The 27,909-nt window shown below is 34.0% G+C and overlaps 1 protein-coding gene across 2 annotated transcripts in view; it reads left to right on the top strand.

The window, feature by feature from the left end:
- LOC145683556 (phospholipid scramblase family member 5-like) overlaps positions 1-18,627 on the top strand; it is a 107,889-nt gene extending 89,262 nt beyond the window's left edge. The window contains exons 8-10 of one of the 2 annotated variants that reach the window (XR_014131149.1): positions 7,077-7,247; positions 14,159-14,248; positions 18,437-18,485. Coding sequence is in view for 1 of the 2 variants with exons in the window: in XM_081754905.1 (XP_081611031.1) it covers positions 7,077-7,247; positions 14,162-14,248; positions 18,437-18,547 (369 nt within the window). In the remaining variant the exon portion in view is untranslated. Of the gene's footprint in view, positions 1-7,076; positions 7,248-14,158; positions 14,249-18,436 lie in introns of both variants that reach the window. The other variant, XM_081754905.1, reaches the window with a different exon arrangement.
- Positions 18,628-27,909: the final 9,282 nt, after the last annotated feature.

The following is a 27,909-nucleotide window of genomic DNA, read 5'->3' as shown; positions in this document are numbered from 1 at the left end:
GCGTTCATCGTCGGTGATATTTTCCCTACCAGCCGCAAACTGTCGACACCATTTTGCTACATGCTAACGAGTATTACAATCTCACTGTAAACTTCTACCAGCTGCCGGTGAATCACAACCCGCGGTTACATGTTTCGATCACAGAAATCGAATAAATCAGCAGATTTCTTCAAGAGATTAGTTTCAAAAAACGAGTTGCCACTTGTGTACATCTACACCTAGCGCTGTACGTGGCTAAAACGCTGCACAGTTGCCAACTCCATGTAGTAAAATTACCGGACATTTATCATTCCTTTACAACAAACGAGGAGCTCAAGAAATATCGGCTTTGTAAACTTGCTTTCTGATCCCCATCGTATATATAGAATCCAAGAACGAAATTTGTCATTAGAAAAGTGCAGTGATAAAATATTAACAGCTAGCGCTTAAATTAGCAATCATCGTGCTGTATAGTTAAAAATAGTATTCAACGCTATCACTGTGAATTTCCATAAAGGACTAACAACCAAACAAACTTTCAGCTTTATGTATGAATTAAACCGTTTAAACAGTCGTACTCACTTTTTCATATCCTCCCATAAAGACAGCAGGACTGTAAAGTATCGAAATCATGGTACACAAGTATTGTAAATTAGTCACGTGAATACTTGGACATTTGTCATGTTGTCTTATCTACACGTATTCATTGTATTAATTAAAACTTTCTCATGCTTCTTTTTATTTCTTGCACTAGAACTAAATATTCTTAAATCTTAAAAATCTGTCATATTATCTTGTTTACATGTAATCAATGTAGGTATTAAAATATTCTTATGCGTCTTTTCATGTTTTGTACTAGAACAAAATATTATTACGATCTTAATAATCTGTCATGTTATATTGTTTACAAGTAATATTATAGGTATCAAAACACTCTCATGCTTCTTTCTATGTGTTGTACTGGAACTAAATATTCTTACAATCTTAATAATTTGTCATATTATCTTGTTCACACATACTATTGTAGGTATTAAAACATATTTATGCTTGCATTTGTGTTGTACTAGAACTAAATATTCTTATAATCTTAATAATGTGTCATGTTATCTAGTTTATATGTAATATTCTAGGAATTGAATCACTGTTACGCTTCTTTTTATATGTTGTACAGAACTAAATAATACTACAATCTTAATAATCTGTCATGTTGTCTTGTTTATATGTAATATTGTAGGTGTTAATACAGTGTTAGGCTTCTTTCTTTGTGTTGTACTAGAACTTAATATTCTTACAATCTTAATAATCTGTCATGTTACCTTGTTACATGTAATATTGTAGGTATTAAAACACTGTTATATTTCTTTTGGTGTTGTACTAGATCTAAATATTCTTACAATGTTGATAATCTCTGATATTATCTTGTTTACATGTAATATTATAGGTATTAAAATACTGTTATGCTTCTTTATGTGTGTTGTACTAAAATCTAATATTCTTATAATCTTAATAATATGACATCTCGTTTACACATAATATTGAAGGTAGTAAAACACTCTTACGCTTCGTTTTATGTGTTGTACTAGATCTAAATATTTTTACAACCTTAATGATCTGTCATGTTATCTTGTTTACATGTAATATTGTAGGTATTAAAAGTGTTACACTTCTTTTTTTGTGTTGTACTAGAATTTATTATTCTTACAATTTTAGTAATCTGTCATGTTACCTTGTTACATGTAATATTGTAGGTATTAAAACACTGTAATGCTTCCTTTTGCATGTTGTACTAGACGTAAATATTCCTACAATCTTAATAATCTGTCATATTATCTTGTTTACACGTAATATTATAAGTATTAAAACACTTTAATGCTTCTTTTGGTGTGTTGAAATAGTACTTAAAATTCTTACAATCTGCAAAATCTGTCATGGTATCTTGTTTACACGTAATATTTGAGGTATTAAAACATTCTTATTCTTCTTTTTATGTCGAACTAGAAAATAGTATTTTTAGAAAAGTAATAATCTCATGTAGTCTTGTTTACACGTAATATTGTAGATTTTAAAGCAATCTTTTGCTTCTTTTATGTGCTGTCCTATAACATAATATCCATAAAATCTTAATAGTGTCATGTCATCTTGTTTACATGTAATATTGTAAATATTAAAATATATTTATGCTTCTTTTTAAGTGTTGTGTTAGAAATTAATATTCTTACGATCTTAACAGTCTTCAATGTTATCTTGTTTACACGTAACATTGTAGGTATTATAATACTCTTTTTCTTCTTTTTATGTGTTGTACTAGAACTTAATATTCACACAATCTTAATAATCTGTGAAGTTATCTTGTTTAAAAGGATTATTTAATGTAATAATACATTCTCATGCTTCTTGTTATGTGTTGTGCAAGAACGTAATATCCATTCAATCTTAATAATCTGGCATGTTATCTTGTTTACACGTAATATTGTAGGCATTAAAAAATTCTTATGCTTCTCTTGATGTGTTGTACTAGACCTTCATATTCTTACAATCTTAATAATGTGTCCTGTCAATATTTTTACACGTAATGTTGTAGGTAATAAATCATTCTTATGCTTAATTTTATATGTCTAACTAGGATTTAATATTCTTGCAATCTTTATGTTCTGGCATGTTATCTTCTTTACACGTAATATTGTAGGTGTTAAAACATTCTTATGCTTCTTTTTGTGTTGTACTAGAACTTAATATTAATCAATCTTAAAATATGTCATGTTATCTCGTTTACACGTAATATTCTAGGTATTAAAACACTCTTACGGTTTTTTTCATGTGTAGTACTAGAAAAATATTCCTACAATTTTAACAATCTGTCATGTTATCTTTTTTACATGTAATATTGCAGATACTAACACTGTTATGCTTCTTTCTGTGTGTTGTACTATTACTAAATTTCCTTACAATTGTAATAATCTGTCATTTTATCCTGTTTATACGTAGTAGTATTGGTACTAAAATCTTTATGCTTCTTTTTGTGTGTTGTACTAGAACTAAATATTCTTACAATCTTAATAATCTGTCATAATCTTGTTTACACGTAATATTGTAGTAATTAAAACACTTCTATGATTCTTTTGCTGTGTTGAAGTAGTACTTAAAATTCTTACGATCTTAATAACCTGTCATGTTATTTGGTTTAGGAGTAATATTTGAGGTATTAAAACATTTTTATGTTTCTTTATATGTTGAACTAGAACATAATACTCTTAGAATTCTAACAATCTCTCAAAATCTCTCATGTTGTCTTCTTTACACGTAGTGTTGTAGATATTAAAGTAATCTTTTGCTTCTTTTTATGTTCTGTACTGGAGCATAATATACATAAAATCTCAATAATGTTGTCATCTTGTTTAGATGTAATATTTTAAATATTAAAACATTCTTATGCCTCTTTTTATGTGTTGTAGTAGAAATTAATATTTTTACAATCTTGGTAATCTGCAATTTTATCTTCTTTACACATAATATTGTAGGTATTAAAATATTCTTATTCATTTTATGTGTATTGCTAGAACTTAATATTCATTTAATCTGAATAATCTTTGACGTTATCCTGTTTAAAAGCAATATTTAATCTATTAATACATTCTCATGCTTGTTGTTATGTGTTATACAAGAACTTAATATCCATTAAATCTTAATAATCATTCATGTTATAATGTCTACACGTAATATTGTTGGTATGTAAAAACATTCTAATGCTTCTTTTGATGTGTTGCACTAGACCTTAATATTGTTACAATCTTAATAGTGTGTCACGTCATTATTTTTACACGTAATATTGTAGGTATTAAATCATTCTTATGCTTTATTTTATATGTCGCACTAAGACTACAGATTCTTACAAATGTCATGTTATCTTATTTACATGTAATATTGTAGGTATTAAAACAATTTTACGCTTTCCTTCATGTTTCGTAGTAGAAATAAATATTTTTACAATCTTAACAATCTGTCATTTTACCTTGTTTACATAAAAATTGTAGTTATTAAAATGCAGTTATACTTTATGTGTGTTGTACTAGAACTAAATATTTTACAATCTTAATAATTTCATATTATCTTTACACGTAATATACTAGGTATTAAAACACTGTTATGCTCCTTTTGGTGTGTTGAACAAGTATTTAAAATTTTTCAATTTTAAAAATCTGTCATGTTATTTTGTTCACACGTAATATTTGAGGTATTAACACATTCTTATCTTTCTTTTTGTGTTGAACTAGAAAATATTATACTTAGAATCATACTTATCTCTTATGTTGCCTTGTTTACTTGCCTTTATGTGTGTTGTACTATTACTAAATGTTCTTACAAATTTAATAATCTGTCAATTTATATTGCTTACACGTAGTATTGTTGGTATTAAAAACCATATGCTTCTTTTTCTGTGTTGTACTAGAACTAAATATTCTTTCAATCTTAATAATCTTAAATGATATCTTGTTTACATTTACCATTGCAATTTTTAAAACATCTTATGGATCTTTTATATGTTGAAGTAGTACTTAAAATTCTTGTTGTCTTAAAAATCTGTCATGTTATCTGGTTTACACGTAGCATTGGAGGTATTAAAACATTCTTATGGTTCTTTTTATGAGTTGAAGTAGAATCTAATATTGTTACAATCTTAATAATCTGCCATATTATATTGTTTACGCGGAAAATTGTAGGTATTAAAACATTCTTATGCACCTCTTTTTGGGTTGTACTAGAAGTTGATATCCTTACAGTCATTAAAATATGTTATTTCGTTTACACGTAATATTGTAGGTAATAAAACACTCTTAACTTTACTTTTGTGTTGCACTAGTGCTAAATATTCTTAAAAATTAATAATCTTTCATGTTATGTGGTTTACATATAATATTGTAGGTATTAAACACTGCTATGCTTCTTTTTGTGTTGTACTAGAACTGAATATTCTTACAATATTAATAATCTCTTATATTATCCTGTTTATACGTAATATTTTAAGTATTAAAGCATTTTTATGCTTCTTGTTCTGTTGTACTAGAACTAAATGTTCTTACAATCTTAATAATTTGTCATATTATCTTATTTACATGTAATATTGTACGTAAAAAACACTAATGCTTCTTTATGTGTGTTGTACTAGAAATAAATATTCTTACAATCTTAAGAATCTGTCTGATTATCTTGCTTGCACGTAATATTGTAGGTATTGAAACACCGTTATACTTCTTTTTGTGTGTTGTACTAGAACTAAATATTCTTAGAATCTTAATAATCTGTCTCATTATCTTGCTTACACATAATATTGTAAGTATGAAAAAACTGTTATGCTTCTTTCTATGCGTTGAACTACTATCTAAAATTCTTAAAATCTTAATAAAATATCAAGTTATTCCGTTTACACGTAATATTTTAGGCATTAAAACTTTCTTACCTTAGTTTGTATATGTTCAACCAGAACTAAATATTCTTACAATCTTAATAATCTTCTGCTATCTTGTTTACATGTAATATTGGAGGTATTAAAAACAGTTATGCTTATTTTTGTGTGTTCTACTAGATCAAAATATTCTTACAATCTTAATAGTGTGTCATATCTTGTTTACACTTAATATTGTAGGTATTGAAGCACTGCTATGCTTCTTTTTGTGTTTGGTACTAGAACTAAATATTCTTACAATCTTAATAATATGCCATCTTATATTTTTTACACGTAATATTTTAGGTATTAAAACATTCTTACGCTTCTTTTCATGTGTTGAACTAGTACTTAAAATTCTTACTGTCTTAAAAATATGTCATATTATTTCGGTTACACGTAATATTGTAGTTATAAAAACAATCCTATGTTTTTTGTGTTCCAGAACTAAATATTCTTACTATCTTAAGAATCTGTCGAGTTGTCTTGTTTACACGTAATATTGTAGGTATTAAAACATGGTCATGCTTCTTTTTGTGTGTTTACTAGAACTAAATGTCTTATAATCTTAGTAATCTGCCAAGTTATCTTCTTTAGAGGTAATCGTTGTAATTATCAAAACATCTTATGAATCTTTTCATGTGTTGAACTAGTTCTTTTTATTCTTAGAATCTTAATAATGTCTCATTTTTGTTGTTTACACGCAATATTGTAAATATTAAAGCAATCTTATGCTTTTTTAATGTGCTGTACTAGAACTTAATATCCATAAAATCTTAATAATATCATGTTATTTTGTTTACACGTAATAGTATGGATATTAAAACATTCTTATGCTCTTTTTATGTGTTGTATTAGTACTTGATATCCTTACAATCTTAGTAATGTCGTGTTATCTTGTTTGCAATTAATATTGTTGGTATAAAATATTCTTATTCTTATTTTTAGGTGTAGTACAAGAACTTAATATTCTTATAATCTTAATAATTTGTCATGTTATTATTTTTACACGTAATATTGTAGGCATTAAATCATTCTGATGCTTATTTCTATGTGTTGTACTTAGACTAAATAATCTTACACTCTGAATGATCTGTTATATTACCTTGTTTACCTGTGGTATTGTAGGTATTAAAACATTCTTTTCTTTTTTTATGTGTTGTACTAAGACTTAATATTCTTACAATCTTAATAATATGTTATCTTGTTTAAACGTAAATTGTTGGTATTAAAACGTTTTTATGCCTCTTTTTATGTGTTGTACTAGAACTTAATATTCTTACAATCTTAATAATATCGTGTTATCTTGTTTACACGTAATGTTGTAGGTATTAAATCATTCTTATTATTCTTTTATGTGCTGTACTAGAACTTAATATTTTTACAATCTTAATAATCTGTCATGTTATCTCGTATGCTGGTAATGATTCTAAATACTAAAACATTCTTATGCTTGTTAGTCATGTTATCTTGTTTAAGCGTAATAATGTAGGTATTAAAAGATCCTTATGCTTCTTTTTATGTGTTGTACTATAACTTCATATTCTTACAATCTTAATAATCTGTTGTTATTTCCAAGTAATCATTGTAGGTATAAAATTATTCTTATGTTTTTGTGTGTTGTATTAGAACTTAATATTCTTTTGCTTGGTTCCAGATAATAGCCAGCACTGGTGAGGCGGAGATGGAGGTAGGAAGAATTTTTAAAAAGTATCCCGGGTATTGTTCAGATGATGTTCAAAAACATTTTGATACTTTCGAAATAACTTTCCCAAGGTATTCGGATGAGATAATGAGAGCAGTCATAATTGGAACATGTTTATTAATCGTAAGTAATAAGGAATTTGCAATTTTACTTTTGAAACAGTTAATCAATAATTATTTTCAATTGTATTAATCGGCGTAACGTTGGAGCATATGAATATTAGACATCAGGGTAACTTTAGGGCGTATGAATATTAGACATTGGTTTAATGTTTGGGCGTATGAATATTAGACATTGGTTTAATGTTTGGGCGTATGAATATTAGACATTGGTTTAATGTTTGGGCGTATGAAAATTAGACAGCGGCGTAACGTTTGGGGCGTATGAATATTATACATCGGCGTAACGTTGGTGGGTGCAAGGCCGTCAACGCGAGCGTGACAGCTATGACTTGAGACACACATACTCTTTCGTTTTCGGAACAAGAGGCGTTAGGCTGTGTGTTACGTCGATTTGATATGATAGTTCTCAATATTCGTAGACAGAACAGAGGAATTGCCAAATATCAAATAATTTTACATTTTAATTTTGTGTTGAGATCAGTACAGTTCTTATGAATGCTCAGTGTTTGAAAAACATCAATATTGCCGTTATTTGTTCGGTTTTATTCTAAACAAAATGGTTTCCTTTAGGTTATCTCACATAGTAACTGAGTCATGGTTGTTATTTTTTGGTGGTGGATTCTCCTGATGGTATACTATTCCAAATTTATCAACTGGGTCAAGTCCGTCATTTTGGGATGGTGATTTATCCTGATAGCATACATTTCTACATTTAACATCTTCTCTGTCCGTCATGTTCAGGGGTGAATTCTTCTGACAGTAGACTATTCTAAATTTTCACACCTGAGTCATGTATCGCATGTTTGGTAGTGGATTTTGATGATAGTAGACTATTGGGGATTTATCATCTAGGCCATGAGTGTCATGTTAGTGTCATGGATTATCCTCATAGTAGACTGTACCAGATTTTAAATCAGAGTTATGTATACCATTTTTAATCGTGGATTTTCCTTACTAATCCAAATTTAACATCTGAGTCATATCTGTAATGTTGGGTGATGGATTCTCCTCATAGTAGACTATACCATTTCTAAAATTGGGTCATGATTGTTATATTGCGGTGATGGGTTCTCCATATAGTAAACTAATCTAGATTTGGTATGTGGGTTGTGTCTGTCATGTTGGGATTCTGGATTCTTTCGACTGTAGATTATTCTGGATTTGACATCTGTGTGTTGTCACGTTGGGGTGGGCATTCTCCTAACAGTAGACTATCCCAGATTTAACATTTTGGTCATGTCTGTCATGTGGTGTGGTTGGATTCTAGGAAACGCATGAGTTCACAATTTTTCTGGTAGTCACGAACGGAAATCTTTTCCTGAGGAATATTCTACATTATTCCCATTTATGTTTGTTTGCTCACGATGTTTATGATTAAACGATTTATCAGTATTCGTTTAGTGCGAAAAACTTGCGTGAAAAGTTTCTATGATGTAATGTTCTTAAGGGGGCAGACTACAAAATATTTTTCAAAAGGTAAACATTTTTCTTTTGTCCGTTTTTCGTAAGTGAAAAGAGATAATGAAATGTAACTTAGTACAATAATAGACAATGTTATTCTACACCCGAAAATACTAATGGAAAGAATTTTCAGTGTTGCCATCCATATAAATTACAAATGTGACCAGAATTTGAATTACCCAAAAATCTATGTTATGGCAGCGACTAGAAAATTGAACTCAACGCTAATTTATGACTAATCATGCAGTCTTTGTTCCTTGTTATCTACTTTTTAAGTAATATTTATCTTTATTTTGTAACAACTTACACAAGTTATTATTAAATAAATAAGTTATTACAAAATAAATACAAACATTATTTAAAAGGTAGTTAACAAGGAACAAAGACAGCATGAAAAGTCATCAATTACCGTTGAGTTCATTTTTCTAGTCGCTGCCATAACCTAGATTTTTGGGTAATTCAAATTCTGGTCACATTGTAATTTATATGGATGGCAAAACTGAAAATTCTTCCATTCGTATTTTGTTGTATAGAATAATATTATCTATTATTGTAGTAAGTTACATTTCATTATCTCTTTTCACTTACGAAAAAAACGGGCAAAAGGAAAATGTTTAGCTTCTGAAACATATTTAGTAGTCTGCCGCCTTAATAATGACTCATTTTCAGTAGTATTTCATTAGCATCAGCACAATTCTCTGGCATCTTTAAGATGAAATACTAATCTAATAAGAATTGTGTATTCATAGTTTTGGATTAACTACACATGACAGACGGGTTGCTAAGTCCGTTGGATATAAACTGGACAGGATCTTGTATCCGTCATTTTTTGTATTTATTGATATTTCGGTATGTCAATATTTTTAAAAATATTTTATCTATGTTGGTTGTTGATATTAATAACCGGATATTAAACAGTCCTTGCGACAGGGAGTTTAGTGACATAAACCAGATGAACACAGTCTTTGGAGAGTGGTTGAAGTTTTCAAGTATTTCATTGAAATGAGCAACAGACGGCACTAGTTGGTATATAACAGTTGTGTTGTACTAGTATTTACACAAGAAATTATAATTTTAGATTTTGAACATGCTTCTATGTGAGAAGTGTACTAGAGTAAAAAAAATTGCGTCGTAACTTCTTGGTTTCCACTAACATTATCTGTAGGTCAATTCTATAAAATATTTCAAGATTGTACATGGCTATCCCAACAACGCAGTTCATCTGGTTGGTTTCTGTTGTTCAATAGACAAGAGGAGACTCTGCACTTAAATCTTACAGGTCAATCTCGTCTGCTACTTTAATTTTATACTGATACCATTTGTAAGTTAATTGTATAAAACATTTAAAAATTGTGCGTGGGCATCAAAACATCTGTTTTGTTTCTGTAGTTCAAGACAAAGTAGGAGGCTGTAGTTCGTGAAACTTAGAGGCAGTCACATCTCCTGCCAGGCACGTAGCCAGAATTTCGTAAAGGGGGGGGGTAGGGTGGTCCTTATTTCTCGAGTTGTGTATATCTGAGACCGCACCCCTTAATCTTTTTCCTTTTAATGAGAAAAGTGTTATCTGTAAATTTCAGTTCGTTATGACAACGATAAATGGTGCCGCAAAGACATTTTAATCCTTATAGGAATAAGATTTAGAAAACAGTAGTTTCTTATGTTGCTCAATAGATGGCAATACATTCAAAGACCTAGATTATTCTATTTAATCCCATTTGTTAAGTACTTTGGAGCAGATTTATGAACAAAATTAAATTGGAAATAATAAATAAATGTCAAACAATTATTTTTCACGACCGTTTACAACTAAATTGTTCTCCCCTTGGTTCTTAATTACAACTGTTATTTTAAATAAAATAATTTTAGACTACTTGTAACATGTATTTGAGTTCTTTCGTTTTGCATTTATCATCTTTTGATATGATTGTTATTTTTAGGGAATTGAAGTTTCATTGTGGGCCTTGTATCATTACATGTGATTAAATGAACAAAGTAATCATTATGTGTTGGGTGTCTAGTGAAATCAGTTATCGTAGTGGTATTTACCTCGTTGGTAGTGTGAGTGAACAGATATTGGGTTGTAAGTTACTGTCCAACATACAAATACTTGGTGCATTCTTTTATAACATACGAATGTGAAATTACCTTTTAGAGAGAATGCTCGGTTAGCAATTCGTGAAACAGAAATATTTTGGTCTAAAGCAAGAATACCGATCAAGGATACTCACCACAGCACAGAAAATACAATTCCAATGGAAGGAGTAGATTCTGATGAGATAGTGACAGGATCTTCGAGAAGAGGGAAAGTACGTTTTATTACTCCACGACTCGTTGCGGCTTTTGATCACTATAAATTGATTGATAGATCTCCATGCGCATATTAATCGCAACAGCAGAGGCATTGGGACATAACTTCTTCTAATACTGGACGTATCAATGGAGCTTGTATTCTTCTTGAACAAAAATTGGAAAAAGATCTTTTATATCTTCTGTGTAGGCATAACATTTTTGAATTGATATTAAAGTGTGTATTTGAAGAATGTGTTTCAGTTTCTTCCGGTCCAGAGGTGCCAATTGTTAAAAGTTTCCAGGAAGAGTGGCCGAGATTTCATCACAACAATTTTGTTACATGAATTTCTAATCGAAGTGTTAATTCAGTTCTTTGCAATATGAAGAAAGATAAACTAGTTTTTGCTGTTCAAAATTTGGAAATGTAGAGAATATTACGGAGAACTTTTGGAGCTTACAGTAATTTTTCTAGGAAGTATGCCTCCTGGAGGTATTTCTTTCTGTTTTCCTGGAGCTGTACATCAGGCAAGGTGGATGGGAAAAACCTTATGATGTTTAAAAATATTTCTCTTTAGTAATCAGCTTAAATTAAATGAGCGGGAAGAAGAAGGACTGAGTCAAGTGTGCACTTTTCCTGTTCTGAAAAGCTTGGTTTACTTGGTTTTCTTTTCCCAGTGCATCTCGTTCACCACGTCAAGATTTACAATTTTTGAAGAGCCTTCAAACGTACAAACTCATAAACTCTGATGTCTCGAGAGTGACTTTATTGAAGTTTTCCTAACGTCTTTGGTACCTCTCAGAGGAGTGTGAGCACTTTTATTTTTTGACGAGAATATCAATAATGAACAAAACACAAAATAGCAGAAAAAATTAAAAATAGTGACAGTTCATATGAAACGAAGAATCGATTTGAACTGCACGCTAGTGAAATAGATGATATTGAAGAAAAAGAAATTGCTGATTTTGTGATAGAAAACTCGAAGAAGTTCTTCGAAAGATTTCGGATTTCTACAGGTTTTCTAGACCTTGATCCGGTTTGTTGGTCGGCAATTCGGAAAAAAGTAGTTGATAAGCTGCATGTTACAAATGACGCAGCGGAAAGTGCGTAAAGTAAATGGAAAATCACAATGCAGTTCTATGGTGAAAGACTATAGAAACTTGTTTCCAGGATGTGGAAAACCTACCTTGCGTAAAAAGTAAAAGTTATCATTAAGTCGATCTACGATTCTAATATATTTTTTGTCCATTTTTTGGAATATCAGCCATTATCATTAAATTTTTTACTTGTATTTATTTGCTGATTGATTTCTATAACTCAGGTAAATTTTACTAACGAAGTAAGTGGCATGAGAAACAGATCCAAAGATCTTTTCCACAGTGGTTCATAACACTGTGCATTACCATAAGTACTATATATACGGACGATGATCATGATGCTTGTAGCTTGTTGCCTGATAACCAACCAACTGTATTTGAAACCCAGTCAATTCTGAATTACAGAGGAAAGCTTTTTATTGTCCTATTCACATTTGTGATAATTATTATACGTTTATTGAGAAATAGTAAATCGAATGCCATTGAAATTCAAATGGATTTCTTTTTACAGAAATCAACTGCTTTGCGGCACGGGTTAACGTTGATGGATTTTTGTGAAATTTTGTGTATGATGTTTCTATTACCAAAGGAAAAGAAATAGGGGGTGCGGCGGAAGAAATTCGAAAATTTATTTTTTCCCATATACCTAAGGACCACCCTAGGGGGGGGGGCGTGAGATGAAACGTAGTCATCACACTAGAGACTCGATCAATCTAAACTATTTTACTGGCAACATATGGTTTGTTAGGACAATAAAATGAGTATATGTTAGTAAGTACTTTAATTACAAAAATCTCAAGTAAACGGAAAAAGGTATTTAAAAAGATTTTACAATATTTACGTTCATTCTTTTGTTCATTCAAATATAATTTTCCTTTCATTATGTCCTCAACTATTATAAAAAAAGCACATATCCACCGTAATAAAAAGTACATATTCAATAATGTCTTATAAAATATTTTACAATATCTGCGTTTCTTTGTCCGTTCTATCAAATGTTAACAGAACTTTCTTTCCGCATAACTTTTTTTTGTTTTTATTATTCCGTCAACTACTGTCTGTTCTACATGACAAGTTCAAGGAGCAGTAGAAAAATGTTTCTGAAATAACATGTTTGATACTGCAGAGAAGCGATGACAAAAAATTATGATAAAAAATGTCCACACTGTTAGAGAACGGCACTATAATTTCGAAAGCTTAAAATTTCCCTGACTAGTAGCAGAAATTCTGAGAATTCCGTAACTTTTCTATAAATTTCAATTTCCCTGCAGTGGCGGTGCTACAGGGGGGCGAGGGGAGGCGACCGCCATCCTGATTATTTTCTTCTCGCTCATCCTTTGCTCCCCATTTTCCATATACAACCGATGAATAATAATAGTAATATGTTTGCTTCGCCTCCCCAAAATTTTTCTTGCCTCCCCTCTTGCCCCCCCTAGTATTACAAGCCCAGCGCCGTCACTGGTTCCATAACATTTCCAGGATATCCTTCTCATTAACTACCATGTATTGCAACTAAAGATATACCACATTGACTTGATCCCTAGTCTTCCGTTGCAAGCGTTGCTATCGGCTGAAGGAATTCCACTCGCTTTCTCTTGCTTAACAACAATTAACCTTTATTGGCTCAACGCGTGGGTGTGTGAGGGTGTGAGCTTTAGTTCGCATTTTTGCCACGGCTCAAGACATTTAGGCAGCACAATAGTAATATAAATCTCCTCATAAGAAAGAGTAACCAAAAGCTTGCCGTACGATTTTATTTTTTAACGCTGATTCTTCTTTTTATCGTTTCCTTTTGTCTCATCCTTCCTTAATTTTTTCATTTCTTGTTTCGAAGGCGGGGGGAGGGAAGATCCGGACCCCCGGATCTTCCATTGGCTACGTACCTGTCTCTTGCTAACTGCTTTTGGTAAATCTTGTTGTAAGAATTAGCATTTAAAATGTTTTATTGTTAGCACCTTTGTTTGTAAATGATCATACTATATGCATGTAAACGTTGTGCAGATTGATTTGTTTTTGTTTTTTTTTGGTACACATTTAATTTCTATGTGCGTTTTCTGTTTCTCGCAGTAGGATTTTCAGTTTTCTGGAGAACCAGCAGATACAGATAGGAACCGAAATTGGAATGGATACGGAATATTGCCTTTTTTAATGCTGAAGGTAAGATAATTTACTTCTAATTATTTGCAGTTTAAGATAATTTCTCATAAACAGCTTCATGATAGTGATTCTTGTAGGAAAGAACAAAGTTGGTTATTTTACACCCAGTTAATTCAATTAGTGGTGAGCACAAAACCGGTTTTTCGGTTTCCCGTTTTTAGAAAAAACGAAATCGGTTTTTGAAAATTAGAAAAAAAAACGGTTTTTGGCCGAAACCGGTTATCCGTTTTCTTCAAAACTGATTCCGAGTTTCTCCAAAACTAGTTCCAGTTTTTTCCAAAACTGGCACTATTTCTGACCAGAATAGTGCTTCGTTGTTCTCCGAAAACCTATTCCGTTTCCACAGAAATAGTTTTGTGTTTACAAAAAACAGTTTTCACCGAAACCAGTTTCCACCGAAAAACTGAACCGGCTTTCGAGAAAACCGAAATGTCGTGTTGTTGGATTGCGGTTTTTTCCGAAGCCGTTTTCCGGTTTTTATAAAAACCGGTTTTGCCCATTCCTAGTTCTCATATGATAAGTGTAGTAACCTTACTTAGTATTCCCGATACTTTTCAGGTCCATGGCGCTATTAATGTTCAACAATAGGCTGATAGATAGATACATGTGTGTGTATGTTGGTCGCAGAGGCCGTCATTGTCACATTTTAAATTATTGCATCTCTGTGATTTTGTTTGCTCCTCCCAGAATATCAGTAACCTAATACCGAAAGTAGGTATACTAATTAGGAATGGCTACAAAGTTCCGGTTCCGCGAGGAACCGGTCCTCGGAGATCCGGTTTCCAGAACCGGTTCCAGATCTAGAACTGAAAACCCGGTTCCAGAACCGGATCTTAGGAACCGGTTCCAGACCTGGATCCGAAAACCCGGTTCCAGAACCGGATCTTAGGAACCGGTTCTTGACCTGGATTTGAAAACCTGGTTCCAGAACCGGATCCAAATCTGGATCAAAAACCCGGTTTCAGAACCAGATCTTAGGAACCGGTTCCAGATGTGGAACTGAAAACCCGTTCCAGAACCGGATCTTAGGAACCGGTTCCAGACGTGAATCCGAAAGGCCCCAAAGACCAGTAAAGGAGGCACAAAGCTCACCTTCAAAAAAATGCAAAGAGGACCATGCGCTTGTGCCTTCCCCACCCAGACCCGCATTTGCCCCCAGAAAAAATTTTGGTCCACCAGTGGGTGTTTAGCCAAACGAGTTGACCAGTTTGCCTGTTTAGCCAATGAGTTTGCCAGTTACCCAGTTTATTTAGCCAATTGAGACAAGCTGCCGCCGCCTGGGCGCCTGTCTGTCGCTTCCACCATTTCATCTAGCATACTGTTCACAGCCTGTCAACAACTCGGGTTTAGCGTAGGGATGGTCACAAAGTTTCGATTCCAGCGGACCCGGTTCCAGACCTGGATCCGAAGAACCGGTTCTAGACCTGGATCGAAAAACCGGTTCTAGACCTGAATCCGAAGAACCGGTTCCAGACCTGGATCCGAAGAACCGGTTTCAGACCTGGATCCGATAAACCGGTTCCGGAACCGAATCTTCTAGAACCGGATCCTTTCAGACCCGAAAACCGGTTCTACCAAGAGCCGGTTCTGGCCATCCCTAATAGACCCTACTAATGCCCCAAGACATCGCTATATGCTTTAAAATCATTAACAATTGCTTTCCCAAGCCCTACCGGATAGAGCTTGTTAAAGGAAATACAGTATTTTTCTTTCTTTTTCTTAACTAATGATTATTCGGTTGTATTTACGAATTGCTTGGAAAGTACAAAAAGAAAAGTTAATTTCAGTTAAAGTAATTGTTGATGAGAAATGCCTTACTTTCTCCCTCATCGCGGCTAAGGGCTTTTGAGCCACTGATTTCTTTCCAAGAGGAGAAAAAGTATTGTTATATACAGTGTCGTATTTAGGGAGGGGGCTTCCGTGCTTAAGCCCACCCGCGAAATCTTACTTACTATATAGTAAAGTATATGAAATATCTTCCTGAATTTTCACATTTTCAGGCAAAGCCCCCCGGAACGAAATCGTAAATACGCCACTTTATATATATCTCGGCTAGGCTAAAAAGATGGTGATAATAAGAAATGAATGAAATGGAGGAATGGAAAAAGTGGAAGGAAACTGGAGAACCGCGAGAAATCCCACAAACACGGTGTTTGTCCACCACAAAGTTTACTTGACGCAAGCTGGGGTAGAACCTCGGACCCCATGCACTACAGGTGAACGCTCTACCACTGAGCCACTGCAGGCCGAAGGTAAAAGTGAACAAACATAAATATGATACTAGTATTTTATAGTATTTTACAATAATGGTATTTTTACTAGTATTTTATATAAACATAATACTACTAATTAACATTTCAATGAGAATTAAGCAAAATAATAGGCTCAAATGATAAAAGTAGGAGTGTTCACGGTCTAACAATGATCTGTTATTCACTATTGAATATAGTAAGTGAACTAGGATGGGTAAAACCGTTTTTTGTATAGAAACCGGAAACCGATTTCTAGAAAAAAACGAAATTCGAGAAACCAACATTTTGTTTTTCTTCAAAACCGGTTTGGTTTTCCAACGAAACTGGTTTTCGGTTTCTACAATACCTGTTCGGTTTCTCACTGAAACCGATTCCGGTTTTCTAAAAAAACGGTTCGGTTTTCACATAAACTTATTTCGATTTTCTCCAAAACCGGTTCGGTTTTTACCGAACACAAGATTATTTCTGTGGAAACGGAATCGGTTTCCGGAGAACATCAAAACACTATTCCGGTCAGAAATAGAAAGTTTTCGAAAACTGAAAAGGTTTTGGAGAAAACCGGAATCGGTTTTGAACAAAACCGAAACCGGATTCGCTGAAAAACCGAAACCGGATTCGATGAAAATCCGACCTGTTTTGGAGAAAACCGGTTTCGGTGAAAATCGCCTTCACCGGTTTTGGTTTTCCTAAAACCGGAAACTGAAAGAACCGGTTTTGGTGCCCACCACTAAACTGAACTGCAACTGAAGCTACTGAATGCACTACTGCAATTGAAATCATCTTATTGCATTAATATATTTTTCTTTTTAAATGAGGCACGTCATTTGATAGTACTCTTCGTTTCAAAAAAATTTAAGAATTAATTAGCAGACCCTTGCTACACTGTACATAGTACTATCAATTAGGACTACTGCTTTGCTTGATTTCCACTGAAATATTAATTCATAGCGTTTCTATTTGTTTAAAATTCTCTCCTATCTTGTTTTGTCTATTGTGTTTGTTCAGCCCTGTAGAAAAAGTCGTACCTGAGATTTTTCGGTTTATATGGTAAGTCATGGAGAGGGTCTAATATTGCTAACGTGTTTTTCGATAAGAAAATTTGAATCACACGTTAGTCAAACTCTTTAATACGACAATAAGAGGCAGACTACAAAGGTTTCATAATGTTAATACGTACGCTGAAAAGCACTACTGATCGCATAAGGCGAGAAAAAAAAATAATATTCACCAGACTTTTTCGCAATAAGATTGTAACATTTTGAAACTGTAGAAAGGGTACACTAGTCGAACATTTTGCAGATCACGGGTTTTTAGCACTCAAATTTATACATGGAACATTTTAATAAGAATAATTGAAATAAGTACATATATTCATGAACAGGCATGTATTGAACATTTTTTCCCAACAGTTTTGCCACGTAAATAGAAAAATATCACCTCTCAATACCACTTAATCTGTTAACTGGGGAGTTTCTGAATGAGGAAGTTTCATTTAAATGGGGAATAAATTTATTAAAAATATGTATTATGAAATGAAATTAAATGTTTGAGTTTTATGTTCCACACCATGCCCAATACGATACGCATTAATTCGTCACGTCTAATACGAATCTTTGTTATGACGAACGTAGTCGTCAGACTGCAAATACAAGCGAAATTCTCATGACGAGTTGAGTCGTCATTGGCAGTTAAGTGGGTAAATAACGGTAAGGAATTTTTATACAGTAAAATGAGTATTTAATATTTAAGTTGATATAGAAACAAGTAAATTATACGAAAAGTGTATCATAAAGAACGTAACTTCGTTCTCCAACCTAACTCCATTCGTATATTTTTGGAGTTAATCAGTTCTGCCTGAACTCCCGACGATATATAACAACCCGTCTATAACGTGTTAAATTATATATTATTCATGATTGTCTTTTTTCTCCTGCAGGAGGAAGTGTATTTGCATACTGTGCTGGTAGAAGGCGCTCGAGATGGTGTACACCTAATTAAGTCATCTAAAGAAAGTGATGGATACGATAGGCTTTTATATTATTTTTAAAGTATTGTAGTATATTATGTAATATGTTTCGAATCTCTTTACTGGATTTTTTTGAAATACATAGTATGGTACAAACATTATTTCTGTATTTTGTACAAAGTGTTTTGATGTAAAACTGTTTTTTTTTAGTGGGCTGCGGTGGCTTAGTGGTAGAACGTTCACCTCTGGTGCTTGGGGTTCTGGGTTCGATCCCCGCCCCCGCCAAGTGAACTTTGTGGTGGACAAACACCGTGTGCGTGCGTTTCCTCGGAGTTCTCTCGTTTCCTCCCACTTTCTTCATTCCACCATTTCATTCATTACTCATCATCACCGTCTCCTTTAATCTAACCGGCATAAGCGTAGGACGTAAAACTCGATTTTTTTAGTATTGAAGAACGTTACAAGTTACTTTGTCACTTCGAGTGACGATAAAAAAGAGAAGAGAACGGTTGGTTGACTTGGAGTTGTAACGTCCCTTTCAGCAGCGAGGCTATATGAGACGGGACCTACTGATTAATTTGGAATCCGAACCGTATGAGCTCCCACCGGGAATCAAACGCGGGTAGAACAGAAGAAAAGATGATAACCGTGAGAAGAACAATTGAATTCCATATTTTTGACGGATTTACCATATTTCACGAGACCTACATGCCCAGACCAGATAACGCTTTGTATGTCTGTTCTTAAGTTTGTCCCGTAAGGAGTTCCCGATGTACTGTACACTCGTTTAGAGGCTATATCGTTTGACGCATCGAGAACAAATTTTATACTTACAGCTTTTTTAAAATACGATTTCCTAGAGGTATTTTACAGATTTTTTTCCTGCCATCTCCAAAAATAAGAGTTCTTTATTGACGGGTGAACATCAAAATTACTGCTTATGGATCTTGATTATAGGGTCCGGAAACGGCGGTTCTCATTATTATTATTATTATTATTATTATTAAGATTATTCTCCCTTTTGGCAGGTCCTGGGACTAATGAGCTGTTTTTTTCTTAATTTTCACTTTGGACCTGGAAATGTTTCTTCCATGTTTCTCGATTTTCAGCTTTCTCTAAATACTCCCAATATTTTCTTCTATTTTTCAACTCATCGATCAGTTGTGTTCTTCTTCTTCCTATTCCTCGCTTCCCTTCCATCTTTCTTTCTATGGCGGTATGAAGAAGGCAATTTCTTCGCAAGATATGTCCAATCTAATTGGCCTTTCTACGAAGAATAGTGGCTAGAAGCGTCCTCTTCTCCCATATCCGTTTTAAAACATCTCCGTTTGTTACTCTCTCTGTCCATTTTATCTTCTCCATCTTCCTCCAACACTACATTTCGAAGCTCTCCAGATATTTCTTTTCTAACTTCTTTAATATCCAAGTCTCTGAACCATATAGTCCAATGCAACATATATAGCAGTTGGTCAATTTCTTCCTGAGTCCAATATTAAGCCTGCTTTTTAGAAGTTGTTTTGTTGTTGTATGCGTCTTTGGCTATGGCAATTTTTGACCTGCTGTCTTCGGTTATATTATTATTATTATTATTATTATTATTATTATTATTATTATTATTATTATTATTATTATTGTTATTATTATTATTATTATTATTATTATTATTATTATTATTATTATTATTATTAGTAGTAGTAGTAGTAGTAGTAGTAGTAGTAGTAGTAGTAATTATAGTACTATAGTATTAACCAGCAATTTTTCCCTTTTTATCTATATCTATATGTATTATATCTCATTCGGACGTTGCCCATTGCTTGTAAAGCTCAATAACAATAAAAAATATTCTAGTCTATTCAACTTAAGTTAGAATCTAATGATGTAGTAGTAAAAGTTGTGTATGTTGAAACATAATCGTGCTCAAGGAGTGAGTTGTTGTGATTGATTGAGCAGTTGTGTAACACAAAGTAACTTGGATTGTGAAATGAGTCTCCTATGTAGATTCATTGGTGCATTTGTTTATAGATACCGTGCTTCCTTATTGAAATTATAACTGAAGTTGAATATAAACTCGGAATCATTTTATTAGAACTAATTGGCGTAGTGCAACTGAAGCATATGTAGAGGTTAATGCCATTTCCAAGAGTATGGAGTACGACAACTGCCGTGAAGGAGCGTTTGCCGGATACGTCAATATACCCTTTGTTCTACCATGAGGACACTTGCACTTGCCTGTTGGATTAACTCCCCTTAGTGTAGATGCCTGCCTACCCTCGAATGTTGTGCGCAAATCTTGTATTGTGACAAAACTCATTTTCGAAGTCCCTATACTCTGACAAAATAGATTCAGATCCACTCTGTCGGGTAGAGTAGGTCTCTGACATGTAAGGTTGAACCTTCTTAATAGCTTTCAGATAGTAATAAACTAGCTTTCTTCCCATTCGGTGATATCCTGTACAGCTGGCTTAATAAAATGAGTTCTCGAATACGTCTTTGCCCATAGCCATCCATAGTACATCAACGTTGCTTGGCTTTCTCAAGCTGAATACTGCAACCATAGAATTCCATTTTAATCTGGTTGAATCATCGGCGGGTACTTAAAACACAAATAGTAGCTAGCCATTTTAGAAAACTAACCATATTACCTATTAGAACAATATTCCTATGATATTGAAGACTTACGCTAATCTACAAAATTTAAATTCTTTTATACATGAAGTACATTATTACTACCTTGCTTTGCTTTATTACCATAGAGAGATATTTTTTTATGTATAAAGCTATATAACAACCAAGGAGGTTATAAATACAGGATCTGCCCATATGTATTGTCATCCTATTAAATCGATGAAGCCAAAAAAACAACCGAGCATCGGCACGTCTGATTGGCTACTCTCGTTTCCACCATCGTCTGATTGGATACCTTCGTTTCCGCCATGATTGTTGGCTCAAAACATTGCGATCCTATTGGGCGGAGTGGGCAGAGTAGGGGTGGCGAAACTGTGACGTATGGCTTCAAGATTTTGTTGTAAGGGCAGATCCTCTACAGATGCAGGATAAGAACAACCGGAAATGTTACATTCAGCAACAAAAAGAAACCTAATACAATCTTAGTTAATGGAACATGCAAAAACAAACACAGTCTTTTAAATGGAACCAGATTATACTGTGTGCTGAAACATGCTTACTATCTCCTTTCCGTTTTCAAGAAGAAAACGTGTTTGTTTCTTCCAGTGGACGATCAAGTGGACAGTGCGCTTTTATGCATGAAGTGAAAGTGGACTAGTTCTGCTTGCTAAGTGACGTTTAAGGAAACAGGGTTGCAGGTGTTTCTCTTTACTCCAAGCTACTCAAAGTAATTTGCTGCTACGATTTGTTCACTTTTGAACTGAATACAATAATTATGGTCTGAAAATTGATAACGCAAAGGAACAGGTGAAATCTAGGAATTGTCTGCTGAGGGGGCAGTGGTGGGCAGACCTTTTGGTCGGTCTCAGAGGTCTTAGTAGGTAGCCATCTTATAGGTGGGATTTCTATTTTTTGTCAAAATGTTGAGGGGGCAATGTCCCTCACAACTCCGCCCATACGCGAAAGGAACATTAATAACTTTGGTTATAATTATCCCCCAATACAGAATAAGCAGCATAAAAATCACCACATATAACTAGGTTGATGCTAAGGAACGCATGGTAGAAAATAGGCAACAGACAAGTGGGCCATTCCATCGTCACGGGCAGGACATTTACACTACATTTTTGATGCTTTAAAGTTGTATATTTCTAAAAATACAAAATAAATTCTGCTAATTATATGATACATGAGCAGTACAGACTTAGGAGTATATGTAGCTGATGCTTTCAGTACTTTTGTCTATTTAGAGTAGAAAATATTAATTCCTAAACGTCTGTCACGGGCGGGGACAAAAAAGAGAAGTGACTTTCGACACACCAAGTGAATGTTACAAAACTCTGTGAATTCTTAGCTCAAAATGTTTTTATTTAAACGGAAATGTATAAATGATTAAATGTTTTACCAACTTCACTTAAGAGAAATTTGCCAAATATTTATATTAATAAAAAAAATTCAACTTTACTGTGTCACGGGCGGGACACGTGGTTGTCACGGGCAGGACACCGTGTGAATCAACACACAAAATCTCAATAAGAATGATTTGAAAACTGAAATAAAATCGAAATTAAGTCAATTTCTGCTGTTCTGTTATATCATTGTACACAAATAATTCTATTTACTTTACTTGGGGCTCGCTTTTATCACATAAAATGAAAATATATAGTACACTTATTTTTTTGGTCTAGGAATTAATTCGTGCGGTTTTTAATAAAAATTGAAGCTTTATTTCAGAAACAAAGTAAATGAATACGTTAACAAAAATATTGTCCATCGCTAGCCACTACTTTCTCCCATCTTTCAGGCAATTTACGGATTCCGTGTCAAAAGAATTCCTCATCTTTTGACGCAATCTAATCAAAGATCCATTTTTCGATATTTTCTGAAGAAGTGAACCGCTGTCCAATGAAATCGTTATTCATGCAATCGATCAAGTAGTAGTCAGACGGAGCAGTGTCTGGTGAATATCGCGGGTGGAGTAACACTTTCCATCCGACATTTTCCAAATAGGTTTTGACCGGTTTTGCGACATGTGGTCGAGCGTTATCATCTTGATAAATAAGTTTATTATGCCTGTTATTCCATTCTGGTCGTTTTCAGGCCAGAGCTTGCTTCAAACGCATTAATTGTTGTCGATACCGGTGTCCATTAATAGTTTCACCAAGTTTCAGAAGTTCATAGTACACCACACGTTTCAAATCCCACCATATATACAGCATAACCTTTGCACAATGAATATCTCGTTTCGTTTGTGAAGGACCTGGTTCACCTTGCTTCACCCAGGCCTTTTTTCGTTTAGGATTCTCGTAATGAATCCACTTCTCATCACCAGTTACAATTCGATGCAAAAATCCCTTCCTTTTCTGTCTTTGAAGCAGCAATTCGCAAACGGTTTTTCTTCTTTCAACGTCTTTCTTTTCAATTCATGTGAAACCCAATAAGACATCTTTTGAATCATTCCTATGGCTTTGAGACGTTTGGAAACTGTTGTTTGCTCAACTCCAAATGCTTCTGCAAGTTCGTCCTGCGTTTGACACGAATCCTGATCAAGCAATGCTCTCAATTCTTCATCTTCAAATTCTTTTGGCTGTCCAAATTGCTTTTGGTCTTCCAAGCTGAAATCACCACCTTTAAACCGTGCAAACCACTTCTGACACGTTCGCTCAGCTAGAGCATGGTCACCAAACACTTCCACTAAAATATGATGACTTGCGGTAGCACTTTTCTTCATGTTAAAGCAATGAAGAATAACTCCCCGCAGAAACACTTTATCAGGCACAAAATGCGCCATTTTCAGTTGAAGAAAAAATGTTGTTGTTTCCGCTTCAAGCAACTGACATATACTAAACAAGATGCTCAATGACAGTAGTTTTCAACGCATGTTTGGATCAACGAAACTATGGGACAATAAGCTAGTTACGCCATCTTTTGTAAAACCGCACGAATTAATTCCTAGACCAAAATATTTCTAACCACCTACACTTTAGGAAATGGTTTTATTTGCCCATTTACACCCACCTTCTAGGGAAGTTCGTACAAAATTAACAGTATATAAACATTATATAAAATAGGTGATGATACCCAGTGCCCGTGCCGTGGAAAATCAGCGCCCCGGGCGAAGAGTATACGACGGCGCCCCCGTAAATATGAGTGAGGTCGACAGACCAGCCGCAAAGCGCCACATGGTTGGCGCCATGCGTAAGAAAATTTTCAAAAAACCCTGCTTTTCCTTGATTTTGAGCACTATTTAATACTTTTTCCTTCCATTTTTATATATCTTTTATTTTTTCCTCCTGAATTTTGCGCCCCCATACTTTGACGCCCGGGGCCGTCGCCCCGCTCGCCCCTTCCCCCCAACGCCGCAGCACTGCAGGTATTACAGGTATTATTTGATTGAAATGCATGTAAGACACATCTTCAACAGTCTTGAAAATTTTACCGCGCTTACGGTATTCATACGAATTTCCTTGACTACTTCGTCCTCTTCCAGTGGGTTGTGTGCGATAGTTGCATGTCTATGCTTTCTTTTTCTGTCCACTAGAGAAAAATTTCATCAACAAAAATGTTCCTTGTGTTATATCTTCTACAGCTGGCCTAACACAAGCCTTGTTAACATGCAAACCTAAGTCGTCGCTCAGGAAAGCTTCATGGCTTTCGGAATCATCATTTTCAGAATCTGATTAAAAGTCTTTTAGGAATTTAAAGATTTTTACACGGATGAAGCTCTGATTTGAAAGTTCGACGAACTACTCAATTTTCATTGTCAAATTGCAGGGGAAAAAACTAAAAGTGTTTTGATTGGAGACATTCAATTGAAAAGAGCATTTTCCCGCCTTTTATTCAAAGCGTCTTTTTTTTTTTTTTAAAAAAAAAAAAAATTCTGCTGATAGTAGTAAAGCATATATTTTGAAACGAAGAGCTTAAAGCTGCTACGAAATCAGCAGCACATTCTACAATTACTTTCTTTTTTTCACAAAGTTCCATACTGGCCTTCTTGTACGTACTCCAATCCCATCCACTTCTCCCTTGAAATGAACAAAAAGTTGACGCTAATGATAATATTTATATGACACTTATTTTACGTTAAAACATCATACTGACAGTAATAGATAATCCTTTATTTAAGTAAATAATGTTTATGCTTAGAAAACGTTATTTTAGTACACATGGAATCATTTTCTATCATGAAAAACCAATGTACACAAACTTTCTCACCAATGACATGCCCACTGTCACGGGCAGGACAAGTTTTCAAATTGAAATAAATCGAAATATATTATTAGCATTTGTCCAAAATTTGGTAAATGTGAAGTATACATGCAAATTGTTACTTCTACTAGGTACGAACCACATTCTCAAATTTAGTAGTTCAGTACAATAACTTTTGGTAGTTTTCTGTCACGGGCAGGACACTCAAGTTGACGTTTATATCTTTAATGATATTATAAACAATTTTTATCCTGTAAACACTTTTTCAACTGCAGCTTGTAGCAAAGAGAAGCATCTTTAATAGCTCGAAGTTACTTCAGCCAAACATGCACAAATTACAGTAAAATGTTGCAGATAACAAGAATAAAAAATTTCCTCGCAGCTGGCAAGTTACAAATTCACAACTTAGATTTAAAATTTTAAGTGAATTCTAAGTATAAATAAGTTTTTCTTTGTGGAAAAGTAAATTTCGTTCTATTTACACCATATATATGTAAAAATGCATTGGTTTTGACAGTTTTCGAAAATTTGGGTTCAGGCTCACTTTCGCGTGGAATGGCCCAAGTGCAAATATGTGTATCTGCATTGAAAACAAAGATGGGTACAGAGTTAGAGTAGGTTGTCATAAAAATGGTAATTTTGCTCTTAGAACGGGTTACTTCATACTAAAGAGAGTTGTATTAGATACTAAATTCCTGAACAATATAGTAAAGCTGTATTTTTTATTTATTAGCATAGGGTTTCTAATCTCAAAGCATGACACATAATATAGTACGGTTAAAATGACTGACTATATGTGAAAGTGGACTTCATTACATATTATTTTCCACTGGAGAGTTATTTCTGCACAGTGTAAGGCATATGTCTTTTATGTTTACAAGTGTATAGCATTATTAATATGAAACCATTGCATGTGCTATAGGAAATTGTATCACTGCGAAAACTACATTAAAACACTTATAATTAAAACATACACGTACTAACTTTACCTAGCATGCTCTACCAACCTAATTTACCCCACACTCTAATCTAACTCAGCCTTCTTTGCTAATCTAACCTAATATAACATATTTACCTAACATAATTAACTTTACTGACCTAAACTTACGTACCGTACGTAAATCTAACCTAGAGTACCCTACTAACCTAACATAAAATACCATACAATACTAATAACTTAAATTTATTTACCCACTAACCTAACCCACATATAACGGAACCTATTCCTTGAAGCTAAACGTACCTACCTTACTAACCTAACACCCTATTCTACTAACCCAATCTAACCTAAATCCATAAAAGTAAAATAAAAGTTGGTTTTCAATTTGACGACCTATTCTCGATCTCCATCAGGGTCGTCATTTAGGGGAGGCAGGAGGGGGCAATTGCCCCCAAGAGTTTGAGGAATGTATATACTGTAATCGATTGTCTACTAATATACTAGTACAAAACCTGAAAGTCTTACGCCAGTGATGCTCTTGCCTCCCTCAAGCGAAGTCTGAAATGACGCCCCTGATTTCCATGCAAAGATACTGCAGAAGAGTGGACATTCAGAGGATCTGGATCTCTGAGTGTATAAAGGTAATGAAATATTTAAGATTTTTTACTGAAGTATGTGCTAATCTCTTAGGATTTCATTTTGGAAGCAGTTTATATCTCATTATTTTTTGTATCTAAATACTAAATACATTGTTTTGCTGCCAACCCTGCTTTACCTATCAACCCTGCCAACAACCTAATTGTTACAGGGACATGAACGATTCTTCGTTCGAAAGCTTATGACTACAGATTTCAACGAGATTGAAATTCAAAACCTCGTATCTCTGATAGTCACCGTGTATTTTGTTTTTGAACTGCGGTCTAGCCTCATGTTGGCAATCCTAGCGACGCCCCTAATTGTCACAGAGATATAAACCATACCTCATTGGAAATCTTAGGGGACACAGATTCCAACGAGATGACTTTTGTGCCCCCCGTGTCCAAGCCGTGCCCAACCTGTAAAGTAATAAAAAGAAACTAAAAAAAATAAATTCGAAATTTGTGAGATTATGGCCATACTGTTATTTGTCGTAAGCAAGAAAATAAGTTCTCACATCTACACCAGACATTTGTGACCACTGTAAAAAAAAAAAAAAAAAAAAAAAAAAAAAAAAAAAGGACGTATAACAACAGAGCAAAACATTCGGAACATCGTACCTATGTGAGCCATCCTGTATATTCTTCTATGGACTGTAGTCTACATTGACGTTGGCAGCCCTAGCGATGTCCCTAATTGTTACAGAGATATGAGTCATACCTCAATGGAAAACTCAAGGGACACAGATTCCAACAAGGTAACTATTGTGTGTTCCTTGCGTATGACAAATAACAGTGTTGCCATAGCCGAATAAACTTCGAAAAGGAGTATTTGTTTCACATTTTTGATTTGTTGTAGTTGTTCTTCTTTTAGGGGTTGGGCACGGTGGCACAAAAGTTATCTCGTTGAAATCTGCGTCCCATAAGATTTCCAACGAGGTATGGCGTATATCTCTGTGAAAATTAGGAACAAGTTTTCACCCCCCAAATGTTGACGGGTAGGGGGAACTAAAAACAGAATTTCCCACTGCGGG

This window comes from Thermobia domestica, chromosome 4, assembly GCF_964235325.1.
Source record: "Thermobia domestica chromosome 4, izTheDome1.hap1.1, whole genome shotgun sequence".
NCBI classification, from domain to species: domain Eukaryota; kingdom Metazoa; phylum Arthropoda; class Insecta; order Zygentoma; family Lepismatidae; genus Thermobia; species Thermobia domestica.
Note: the sequence above shows the minus strand (reverse complement) of the source record. Positions and strands in the feature narration are given on the sequence as shown.